This window comes from Entelurus aequoreus, linkage group LG21 (genome assembly GCF_033978785.1).
Source record: "Entelurus aequoreus isolate RoL-2023_Sb linkage group LG21, RoL_Eaeq_v1.1, whole genome shotgun sequence".
In the NCBI taxonomy this organism is placed as follows: domain Eukaryota; kingdom Metazoa; phylum Chordata; class Actinopteri; order Syngnathiformes; family Syngnathidae; genus Entelurus; species Entelurus aequoreus.
In genome coordinates, this window is record NC_084751.1 from 3,110,396 (window position 1) to 3,123,197 (window position 12,802).

A 12,802-nucleotide genomic window follows, 5' to 3' on the forward strand; every position below is an offset into this window, starting at 1 on the left:
AGTCCGCTGGTGGATGGTGGACTTGTTGCGGTGTGTTCTGTCCCAAACCTCACATTAGCAGAATGGAAGAGGAGCTTTAAAAGCAAGTCTATTATAGCATTACATTTTTAAAGCAACAGTATGTAAAAAATGGTATTGTCTAAAACTTAATTCAGTTATATGCTAACTTGTATTGATGAGCTCTTTCATCTCTTTTTTTTAATAATATTAGAATGGTTTTATATTTACATCTCTTATATTGGTGGACCTGGCTGGACACCGCGCGCTGCGACATTGTCACTAATGTTACTTTTTGTTAAATTGTGTGCAGTGAGACATTTTTTAAAATCTCTGGGCTGGCTGTTTTTAATTTATATAGTTTTTTATGACAATTAGATTTATGATTTTGTTGTTTTTTCATAATTATAGTTGTTCATTATATTGTTGTATTATCATAATATTATATTTTGTTAGATTTTTTTTTTTAGAAAATAATTTTATGTTTTTGTTTGCATGCAATCTGACTTTCCTACAGTATTAAATATTTTTATAACATCGGACATATTTTATATTATTGTTAGATTATATTATGTATATTAGTTTTGTATAGCTATTTATGGACTTTAAAAGCAAGTATATTATATCACTACATTTTTAAAGCAACAGTATGTCAAAATGGTATTGTCTAAAACTTAATTCAGTTATATGCTAACTTGTATTGATGAGCTCTTTCATCTCTTTTTAAAAAAAATAATATTAGAATGGTTTTATATTTACATCTCTTACATTGGTGGACCTGGCTGGACACCGAGAGCTACAGCATTGTAACTAATGTTACTTTTTGTTAAATTGTGTGCAGTGAGACATTTTTTAAAATATCTGACCTGGCAGTTTTTAATTTATATAGTTTTTTATGACAATTAGATTTATGATTTTTGTTTTTGTTGTTTTTTCATAATTATAGTTGTTCATTATATTGTTGTATTATCATAATATTATATTTTGTTAGATTTTTTTTTTTTTAGAAAATAATTTTATGTTTTTGTTTGCATGCAATCTGACTTTCCTACAGTATTAAATATTTTTATAACATCGGACATATTTTATATTATTGTTAGATTATATTATGTATATTAGTTTTGTATAGCTATTTATGGACTTTAAAAGCAAGTATATTATATCATTACATTTTTAAAGCAACAGTATGTCAAAATGGTATTGTCTAAAACTTAATTCAGTTATATGCTAACTTGTATTGATGAGCTCTTTCATCTCTTTTTTTTTAATAATATTAGAATGGTTTTATATTTACATCTCTTATATTGGTGGACCTGGCTGGACACCGCACGCTGCGGCATTGTCACTAATGTTACTTTTTGTTAAATTGTGTGCAGTGAGACATTTTTTAAAATATCTGGGCTGGCTGTTTTTAATTTATATAGTTTTTTATGACAATTAGATTTATGATTTTTGTTGTTTTTTCATATTTATAGTTGTTCATTATATTGTTGTATTATCAAAATATAATATTTTGTTTGATTTTTTTTTTTAGAAAATAATTTTCTGTTTTTGTTTGCATGCAATCTGACTTTCCTACAGTATTAGATATTTTTATAACATCGGACAAATTTTATATTATTGTTAGATTATATTATGTATATTAGTTTTGTATAGCTATTTATGACTTTAAAAGCAAGTATATTATATCATTACATTTTTAAAGCAACAGTATGTCAAAATGGTATTGTCTAAAACTTAATTCAGTTATATGCTAACTTGTATTGATGAGCTCTCTCATCTCTTTTTTTTAATAATATTAGAATGGTTTTATATTTACATCTCTTATATTGGTGGACCTGGCTGGACACCGAGAGCTACAGCATTGTCACTAATGTTACTTTTTGTTCAATTGTGTGCAGTGAGACATTTTTTAAAATATCTGACCTGGCTGTTTTTAATTTATATAGTTTTTTATGACAATTAGATTTATGATTTTTGTTGTTTTTTCATAATTATAGTTGTTCTTTATATTGTTGTATTATCAAAATATAATATTTTGTTTGAATTTTTTTTTTTAGAAAATAATTTTCTGTTTTTGTTTGCATGCAATCTGACTTTCCTATAGTATTAAATATTTTTATAACATCGGACAAATTTTATATTATTGTTAGATTATATTATGTATATTAGTTTTGTATAGCTATTTATTGACTTTAAATGCAAGTCTATTATATCATTACATTTTTAAAGCAACAGTATGTAAAAAATGGTTTTGTCTAAAACTTAATTCAGTTATATGATAACTTGTATTGATGAGCTCTTTCATCTCTTTTTTTTTTTATAATATTAGAATGGTTTTATATTTACATCTCTTACATTGGTGGAGCTGGCTGGACACCGCGCGCTGCGGCATTGTCACTAATGTTACTTTTTGTTAAATTGTGTGCAGTGAGACATTTTTAAAAATATCTGACCTGGCTGTTTTTAAATTACATAATTTTTTATTACAATTAGATTTATGATTTTTGTTTTTGTTGTTTTTTCATAATTATAGTTGTTCATTATATTATCATAATATTATATTTTGTTTGATTTTTTTTTAGAAAATAATTTTATGTTTTTGTTTGCATGCAATCTGACTTTCCTTTAGTATTAAATATTTTTATAACATCTGAAATATTTTATGTTATTGTTATGTATATTAGTTTTGTATATACTCATATAGCTATTTATGGACTATACTTTAGTTTGCATATTCATATCCTATCATGTGTATATCTAAATATTAGTCTATTTCCATTACATGTCGTTTATGTGTTTCTAAACTCTCAAAATATGTATTCTGTACATACATATATAAATACAGTGCATTCAAATTAATCCACTTTTAGATTTAACGTTAAACCACATTTGGTTACCCCATGCTTTTCTTGCATGCGTAATGCCAAATAATTTAATCCTAATCCTATTATGTTAAAAATTAAATGTTTATTTTTTATTTTCTTAAATATGTATCTTACTATTTTGAATATATCATATATTTTTATACAGTTGTTTTAAATTGTTTTATTTACAATACTTTACTATTTGGTCACTTTTAATCGTTGCCTCTTTTCCAGGAAATGACTTTCTTCCGACTTCTTTAAGGCTACTACAGCATAAAACTTGATCAAGTACATCCATCTATCCATTTTTTACTGCTTGTTCTGCACATGGGCGGAAGGTACGATTAAAAAATATTAATAAAGCACTCTTTTATCCGCCTATGGCCACCATGCATGGTTCAGTCCGCCCCAACGGGGGGCTTGTGGAGGCTTACGGGGGCTTGTGGTGTCTGGGCAGTGCAGATGTCAGTGAAAGGCAGGTACAAAAACAAGCCCTTGAGATAACAGATAGGTCCCAAATACCAGCAGGAGTGAAAGGTGGAGGGGGAAGGGAATAGAAAAGAGTTGTTTTTATATTTAAATAAAATAAATAGCAATAAATACATCAATATGTTTCATCATACGACGTCATGTGGTCAATTTGAACAATCAAAGAAAGCTCCAGAAGAAAGTTGAGCATGAGAGAGGACCCCATCCAGGCCTCTGGTAGTCGTCACTTAGCACGAAAGAGAGAGAGAAAGAGGCCGAGAGAGGCGACATGCATGTGGGAATCACTTTGGAGTTACATAAGGAAAGTTTTAGACCAGGTTTGGCAGAAAGGAGACAGATCGTGAAGGTTCAGATGAGTTCAAAAGCAACATGTGGTCCAATTTAGTTTCACCAGAGCAAAACAGACAATATACTTTGTTTTCCCCGATAGGAGAAGATTTTTGTTGACGTTATACCTTCACTTATAAAGTTTTTTTATCTATTTGTGTGTGTGTTTGGGGGCGTGTTCTCACACAGTACAAATCAAAGAGAAAGGAGATTCGGATTCAAATTTGGTGTGAAACTATGTATGCTCCTCATGGTTTGGATCAGGATCTGTATCCATACCAGCAAAATTGAAAGCAGATTTGCATTTGATTGATTTATCAACTTTTGACTCACATTATTTTCATATACAGTACTGTCACTCAGTTTTGATCATAATCTGGATTCATATCAAAAGTGTTCATAGCCGATTTGGACTCAATTTGACCTACAGTACATTACTTGCAGTACTGTCACTCAGTTTTGAATTTAGTTTTCATCATGGTCTGGATTCATATCAAACGTGTTTACAGCAGATTCAGATTCAATGTGGTGTAAAACGATGCATGTTTATCAGGATCTGTATTCACACCACAATATTTGGAAGCAGATTTGGATTAAATTTGGTGAGACATATATCAACTTTTGACTCACATACTGTCACTCAATTTTTAGATTCAGTTTTGGTCATAATCTGGATTTATATCAAAAGCGTTTAGAACACAGTTGGATTCAATTTGGTGTGACACTGACTTATCAACTTTTGAATCATTTATTTATATTTAATGTCACTTAATTTTTGGACTGAATTTTGATAAAAAATTATCTGGTTTCATATCAAACGTGTGTAGAACAGATTTGTATTCAATTTGACCCACATTATTTACATGTACTGTAATTCAATTTGGATTAAGTGTTGGTAATAATTTGAATTCATATCATAAGTGTTAGAGCAGATTTGGATTACATTTGGTGTGATACTGATTTATCAACTTTTGACCCATTTATTTACATGTACTGTCACTCAATTTTTAGATTTAGTTTTGGTCATAATCTGGATTTATATCAACAGCGTTTAGAACACATTTGGATTCAATTTGGTGTGACACTGATTTATCAATTTTTGACTCATTTATTTATATTTAATGTCACTCAATTTTTGGACTGAATTTTGATCATACATGATCTGGTTTCATATCAAACATGTTTAGAACAGATTTGTATTCAATTTGACCCATATTATTTACATATACTGTAACTCAATTTTGATTAAGTGTTGGTCATGATTTGAATTCATATCATAGGTGTTAGTTCAGATTTGGATTCAATTTGGTGTGATAATGATTTATCAACTTTTGACCCATTTATTTACATGTACTGTCACTCAATTTTTGGGTAGAGTTGTGATCATAATCTGAAGCCATATCAAAAGTGTTTAGAACAGATTTGGATTCAATTTAAACTGTAACTCACTTCGGATTGAGTGTTGCTTATATTTTCGAATTCATATCATAAGTGTTAAGAACAGATTTGGATTCAATTTGGTGTGATACTGATTTATCAACTTCCGATTCATTTACTGTTAGCCATTTTTACATTGAGTCTTAATCATGATCTAGATTAATATTAATTGTGTTTAGAACCGATTTGAAATCAATTTGGTGCGAAACACATTATTTCTATACTAAGTCAATATGTTTGATCTTTATAATTGTTTATCATCTGGATTTATATCAATAGTATTTAAAGCAGATTTATATTCAATTTGGTGTGAAACTGACTTATCAACTTTTGAGTTACATTATTTCTATATCCTAATTTATGTGTGGTCATGAATTAATATCAAAACGTTAAAAGCAGATTTGGATTAATTTGGTGTCAAATGGACTTTCCACGTAATGTACCTAAGTATGTTTGATCATTGTGGTTTTAAATATGATCTGGATTCAAGCGTGGATTTGGATTCAATATGGCGTGAAATTAATTGATCAACTTTTGATACACTTTTAATACACATTATATAAACATATACTGAATCTGTACAATTTTCCTGGTCTTTTATCATAATCTGGATTTATATCAATCATCAAGATATAATGTCAGCGATCTCGGTTTATGTCAATGATCTAGATGTCAAAAAGTTGAGTGTAAATTTGGATTCAATTTGGTGTGAGACTGACTCATCAACTTTCGAGTAGTATTCCTATATGATGGTAATCAGTGTATTTAATCATCATGGGTTTTAATCATATTATCTAGATTTTTTATTTTGTAGATTAAATTAGGTGTGAAACTGACAAATTTAACAACTTTGGACTCATATTATTTCTGTAAACCGTAATTTTATCTGTTTGCCCATACAGTCTGCGCTCATGATTTATATAAATGTCAAATGCTGAGAGCTGATTTGGATTCATTTCAGTGTGAAACTTACTCATCAACTTTTAATTTACCTGATTTTTTCCATTCAACACATTTGATCAGCATGGTTTCAATCATGATCTGGATTTATTTAAGAGAGTTAAAAGCGGATTTGGATTCGGTTTGTTGTGAAATTAACAGATAAAGTTTTAAATCACATTATTTACATATGCTGAAACGGTACGTTTGTTTATCATAGTCTTTTACCATGAGTTTGGCTTCATATGTCAACAATCTGGATTTATGTAAAAAAGTTGAGTGTAAATTTGGATTTAATTTGGTGCGAAACTGACAAATTGATTGATTGAGACTTTTATTAGTAGATTGCACAGTACAGTACATATTCCGTACAATTGACCACTAAATGGTAACACCCGAATACGTTTTTCAACTTGTTTAAGTCGGGGTCCATGTTAATCAATTCATGGTAAACGAATTGATCAACTTTGGGATTATATCATTTTCATATACTTTAATTCTAGATGTTTGCTCATGATCTTTATATTCCTGTTAAAATGTTGAGAGCTGATTTGGATTAAATTCAGTGTGAAACTTACTCATCAATTTATTTAATTCTCATTATTTCCATTCAATACATTTGATCAACATGGTCTTGATCATGATCTGGATTTACATGTAAATGCTTTGAGAGGTGATTTGAAGCTGATCAACTTTAGTTCACATTGTACTGTAACTCAATATGTTGATCAGCATGGTTTTGATCACAATCTGAGTTCATATTAAAAAGTTCTCAATTATTTTTACACATCATATCTCAGACTGGTGTGAGAAGATTATGGATTGAAAGTGATTAGAAGCCTTGGTGTAGAAAGTATTTAGTTCAAAAAGGGGTTGGAAGCTCCTCTAACAGTAATGGTTTGTTTTGAACAAGCTAAGGCACAATCCAATATCGCCGAAAAGTTTCAAGTCTAGTATTTTGAGTGTGGTTGCGCAACAAAACACCCGCGTTCATTGTGTCAACACTTAATCCTGTTTTCTTTGTTGCATGCATGTAAACAATTACAACAGGCCTTCGTTAAAGTGTGCATCTTGCCTAGACACTGCCTCCATGACTCACTGGATTAAGTTAAGCTTCATTGTTTCCTCACAGCTTTGCGAGTTTAACCTTCAATGAGCATAAAAACAACTCAACAACAAAAAGAACTGTTAGCCATCTTCACCATGCACGCTGCAACATCTCACTGCTACTAATCATTCTAAATATTCCGTCCAGCTGCACCAACACAACCCATGGAAACATATTTCCGGCCATGCTGCATGTCATTTATGAATCCCGGAGGCCCAAACCAGCCCCGCAGGAACCACAAAAAAACAAAAAAACATCTCCATCCCCAAAAATTTACAACACTGCTCACATTCCATCAGAGGTGTTATGGACGCATGGCAGCTCACTTTTTTACATGGAACATCAACATTTTTGCATTCAAATTTCAGCTTAATGCATAACATCATCTTTATGGTTCATCAAATATCAGCATTATTGTACTATATAGGCATGAAGACTCATTACTGTGTGCCTTTAATGAGTGGCTGCAAAACATCAGCTTTATGGAAATACTGCAGCCTCATGTTTGCATTGGAGACACATTGATGAAGTGTGTGTTATTATGTGTGTGTGTGTGTGTGTGTGTATAGGAATTGCAGATGTTTAAAGGCCGCTGTTAATAGTGTGGAATAATGACTTTCTTAGGAAATGGGTAACAGGCCCACTTACATTTTTTTCCCCTTCCTTCTAAAGCTGGTGCAATTCAATTGAAGTCAATTTAGTGAACTTCCAGTTTACAGAATTTGTTAATTAGGTTTAATTAGAATTTTACAAAAACGTATATAAGTGATGAAGAACAAAGCATCTAACTAATAGTGATTCAGACCTTTCTTTGTTTTATTGGTAATGTTATTGTTATTTGACTTTATGAATATACACTTGTCTGGGGAATACAGGTGGAAATATATATATATATATATATATATATATATATATATATATATATATATATATATATATATATATATATATATATATATATATATACATATATATATATATATATATATATATATATATATATACACACATATGTATATATATACATACATATATGTATATATATACATATATGTATGTCTATATATGTGTATATATGTATATATATACATATATGTATGTCTATATATGTGTATATATATACATATATGTATGTCTATATATGTGTATATATGTATATATATATATACATGTATATATATATAAATACATTTATATATATATACAGTATATATATATATATATGTATATATATATATATATATATATATTTATATATATATATACATACATATATATATTTATATATATATACATACATATATATATATATATACCCCCTGCGACCCCAAAAAGGGACAAGCGGTAGAAAATGGATGGATATACATATACATATATACATATACATACATATACATGTATATACTGTATATATACATATACATGTATATATATATATACATTTACATATACTGTATATATATTCATACATACATATACATATACACACACATATATATATATATACACGCACACACACACACACACACACACATATATGTATATATATATATATATATATATATATATATATATATATATATATATATATATATATATATATATATATATATATATATATATATATATATATATATATATATATATATATATATATATATATATATATATATATATAATCTTTACTCACGATGTCGTTGTGGCTTGTACAGCCCTTTGAGACACTTGTGATTTAGGGCTATATAAATAAACATTGATATATATATATATATATATATATATATATATATATATATATATATATATATATATATATATATATATATATATATATATATATATATATATATATATATATATATATATATATATCTGTATATATATATATATAATCTTTGCTCACATATATATATGTATGTATATATATATATATATATATATATATATATATGCGTGTGTGTGTGTGTGTCTGTATTCATTAAAATGTGCTGTCTGTATTTTAAAAAGAGAAATAAAAAAGAAAACATTCACTGGTTTCTTCAGTTAAAAATAAATCTTAATTCTACAAATATACTTGTTTTCCCCATTTATTGTGGTCTTAATTTGTGAGTAAAGATGATGTACTTTTTTTCCCCTTTTAAGGTAAACAAAAATACTAAAAATGTATTCATGAGAATGGCAATAATATGAAAAGTGGTATAGTGAAACAACATCTTCATTATAGGCAGTGAGATAATAGCATAACAAAAATAGGCACGTTAGGCCCAAAATGCCAATTTGCGTTTCCAAAAGAGTTATGAGGAGATATAGATATGCATATATATTTATATTGACCTAGGCACCTACGTGTCCGAACGGGTCCAGGTGGTTGTTGGTCAGCTTGAGCTTCTGGAAGGAGACCAGCTGCCGCATCCAGTGCGCCCCTGTAGCAGGAGAGTCCGGGTGCACGTAGAGCCTGCCGGGCATGGCGGGCTCGGCCTTCCCGGTCACAGACCTGGAGGTGCGCAATCACACCGCATTAACAATTACTGAAATATAATTATATTAAATTATTTTAGGGTTAAAATATACAGTAAAATTAGAACACATTAAATATAAATATGTCTAAATATAATAGCTTTTACGACACAAATCTGGCCTTCATATTTTTTGCATGAAGAGAAAAAATAGTATTTATTTGTTTTGATATGTGCACAATATTAACATGTGGTTCTTTTCTTCTTTCTTTTTTTTTTTAGAACCAGGGCCAGTGCAAAGTTAGAAAAAGCATGATCCAACACCAAATACACTTTTTTTCTATTTCTTACGACAACATGTACAGTGTATGTATTTTTAAAGAAATATATTTGTACCATTTATTATCAGCAAACTTGTACCGATGGTCATCTGCAGGGACAACGTCCATCAAGAGGATATATTTGGTTTTAGGGTTCAGGCCGGTAACTTTCACTTTAAAGCTTGGGAACATTCGCCTATAAAGAGGGAAAACATTGACATTAAATATCACACACATCTGAGAGCAAATAAAACATTTTACTGTGCATTATAGTCCACTTATTACGGTATCATCACTTAATATAAAGGAAGCGCGTAAAGATTGTTGCACAACATTCTAATGTAGCTTCTGAACTATGAGTGTTCATCGTGAATAATACACGCCGATGAGCCGCAGGGCGCTTCATCATCCCCACTATCACAGTGCGTGTTCTACAAGTTGCCACCCGGCCCCGCAATGTGGGGGCAACCTGTAGAATTGACCTGTGCGCAATATGGCTGTCGGCCCTGAACGCGCCTTGGCTGCATTGCAACAATAATTAGACTTAGACAAACTTCATTGATCCACAAGGGAAATTGTTCCACGCAGTAGCTCAGTTACAAAGGATGGAAATGGTAAGGATGGAAAGGATAATGCAGGTATAAAGTACACTAAAAATTTACTATAGTAGCAATATAAAATATAACATATATGTAATATTTACATATTATATATACAGTATATAAACACACCGTATAACAATACCATTTTTTTTCATTTTATTTTTATTGACATCCAGCATCAGACATTCCTATCCATTACATCATATTCACATACATCATATATCTGTTGTCTGCCCTAAATGTCAAAATATTTTATAATACCACCCCCCCAAAAAAAGAAAGAAACAGCAAAAAAAACTAAGTAGTATCTACAAATACATCAATTAAATAAACAAAAAAATAAATAATAATACATTAATAATAATTAATAATAATAATAAGATTAAGAGTAGAAGATTACTCCCTATATATGTGTATATGTATGTATGTAAATATATATATATATATATATATATATATATATATATATATATATATATATATATATATATATATATATATATATATATATATATATATATATATGTGTATCTGTTTATATTTTTTTTATTTTATTTCTGATTATTATTAACAATACAAATCTATAATGCAATTGATTCATTCTTAATTTATGCTTGATTTGATTTATTGATTTGTTCTTTCAAAATAAGACAGCATTATGTTTAATCCACTGAGTTTTAAGTAACTGTGAGTTAATTATTTTAAGTAGCAGTTACATAACCTGCAAACAAGTTAATATTAATTAAAAATAAAAAAGTTTAATAAACTTCAAAAGAAGGAAAATGTTTCTCACACTCAACATTTTTAAGTAAGTACAACTTTTAACAACTTTTTAAGTTTACACTACTTATTCTAATTAATTACTTTGAGCATTCGGGGTTACAGTGATACTGATATGTAATTATATTATATTATATTTTTATATAATATATACAATATATAACAAATCCTAATTACCATGGACAATTCAATTGCATGAATATTAGTTTAGTTAATTTCAAACTGTGTCTGCAACATTGCGTGTAAAGAAAACATTAACTTATGATACAGTTATGCACTATCGAATAAAATGCAATACATATTAATTCAAAGTATGTCTGGATTATGTTTATTATTGTTAATGTGCTGTGCAAAAGAGGAGTTTGTAGCTAAATATGGTCCCCATAATTAGAAAGAGTTCTACACCATTGCAAACCACAATAACGTTTAATCCTTCTTGCATTAATCTTGTCTATTATTGTATTTATATACTACAATGTGCCATATAAATGTGGGCGTGGGTGCATTTCCTCACCTCCCAGCTTTGGTGATGATCATCTCGGTGCCAACTTCGTGGAATTTCACCCAGAGTTCCCTTTCGTGCAGGTAGACTTTTATCCCCTCCATGCCCTTCAAAATAAAACGTTATATAATTCAACCGGACAACATTCAAAGTTTGGTCCAATGTTGTTTCAGGAGGTTTTTTTTAATACAAACAAAAACATTAAAATGACCAAATAATATCAAAACATAATTATTTTGTGCTAACTTTATTGTACTTATTTAAGATGACACAGTAATAAGAAAACCAACCTGCTGGATGTAGGTCGTCTGCGAGGACGGCGACTTGCCGGACGTCCCGTTGGCTTTCTCGGCTTTGCCCTCGCTCGGAACCTCCTTCGAATCCGAACCACCGGGAGAGGAGGCTGGCAGGCCAAAAGTCTCCTCCGGCTCCGCCATGACTCCCAGCACCGCTGCAAACACCATGGAAATATGTCACAACTTGCACAACAACACCAAAGTCAGTCTTATTTTGAAAGGTACATAACGGTCTAGAATAGATTATTATGAGACACTCTCCCTTCTAATTTCAACGTCCTTATGACGTGATTAAAAACTCAATGGATGCATTAAAACACACATCTTACCTCCAACTCAAAACAAAAGACGACGACTTCCTTTTTTGATCCTAAAAAAAAAAAAAAAAGTTCAAATAATCCAAACGAGGCTGCAGCTTCGACTCGGTATCTCCATGGAATCGTCTTTTGTTCTCATATAGACATATCTTTTATATGTTTACTTCCAGACAGACAGCGACTCCTAGCGCGGCGAGTGTCCGACGAGAGGGCTTCGCTGCACGGCTACAAGGAGCTGCCCGGTGCCTGGTGCTGCCGGTGGTGCATTTTAGGGCTGATGGCGCTCTAGTGATCCCGGGCGGGGGGCTGCATCGAGCTGCATTGGCTGCGTCGGCTGGAGTCCCCCGGGAGAAGGTCGGTCACCT

At 30.3% G+C, this 12,802-nt stretch overlaps 1 protein-coding gene across 1 annotated transcript in view; it reads right to left on the reverse strand.

The window, feature by feature from the left end:
• The window catches only part of tbx5a (T-box transcription factor 5a), a 24,828-nt gene extending 12,303 nt beyond the window's left edge, over positions 1-12,525 (reverse strand). The window contains exons 1-5 of the mRNA XM_062032240.1: positions 12,450-12,525; positions 12,115-12,275; positions 11,837-11,931; positions 10,017-10,136; positions 9,511-9,658 (exon numbers count right to left, since the gene is read on the reverse strand). Of these exons, the coding sequence (XP_061888224.1) occupies positions 9,511-9,658; positions 10,017-10,136; positions 11,837-11,931; positions 12,115-12,261 (510 nt within the window). The 5' untranslated portion in view covers positions 12,262-12,275; positions 12,450-12,525. The remainder of the gene's footprint in view (positions 1-9,510; positions 9,659-10,016; positions 10,137-11,836; positions 11,932-12,114; positions 12,276-12,449) is intronic.
• Positions 12,526-12,802: the final 277 nt, after the last annotated feature.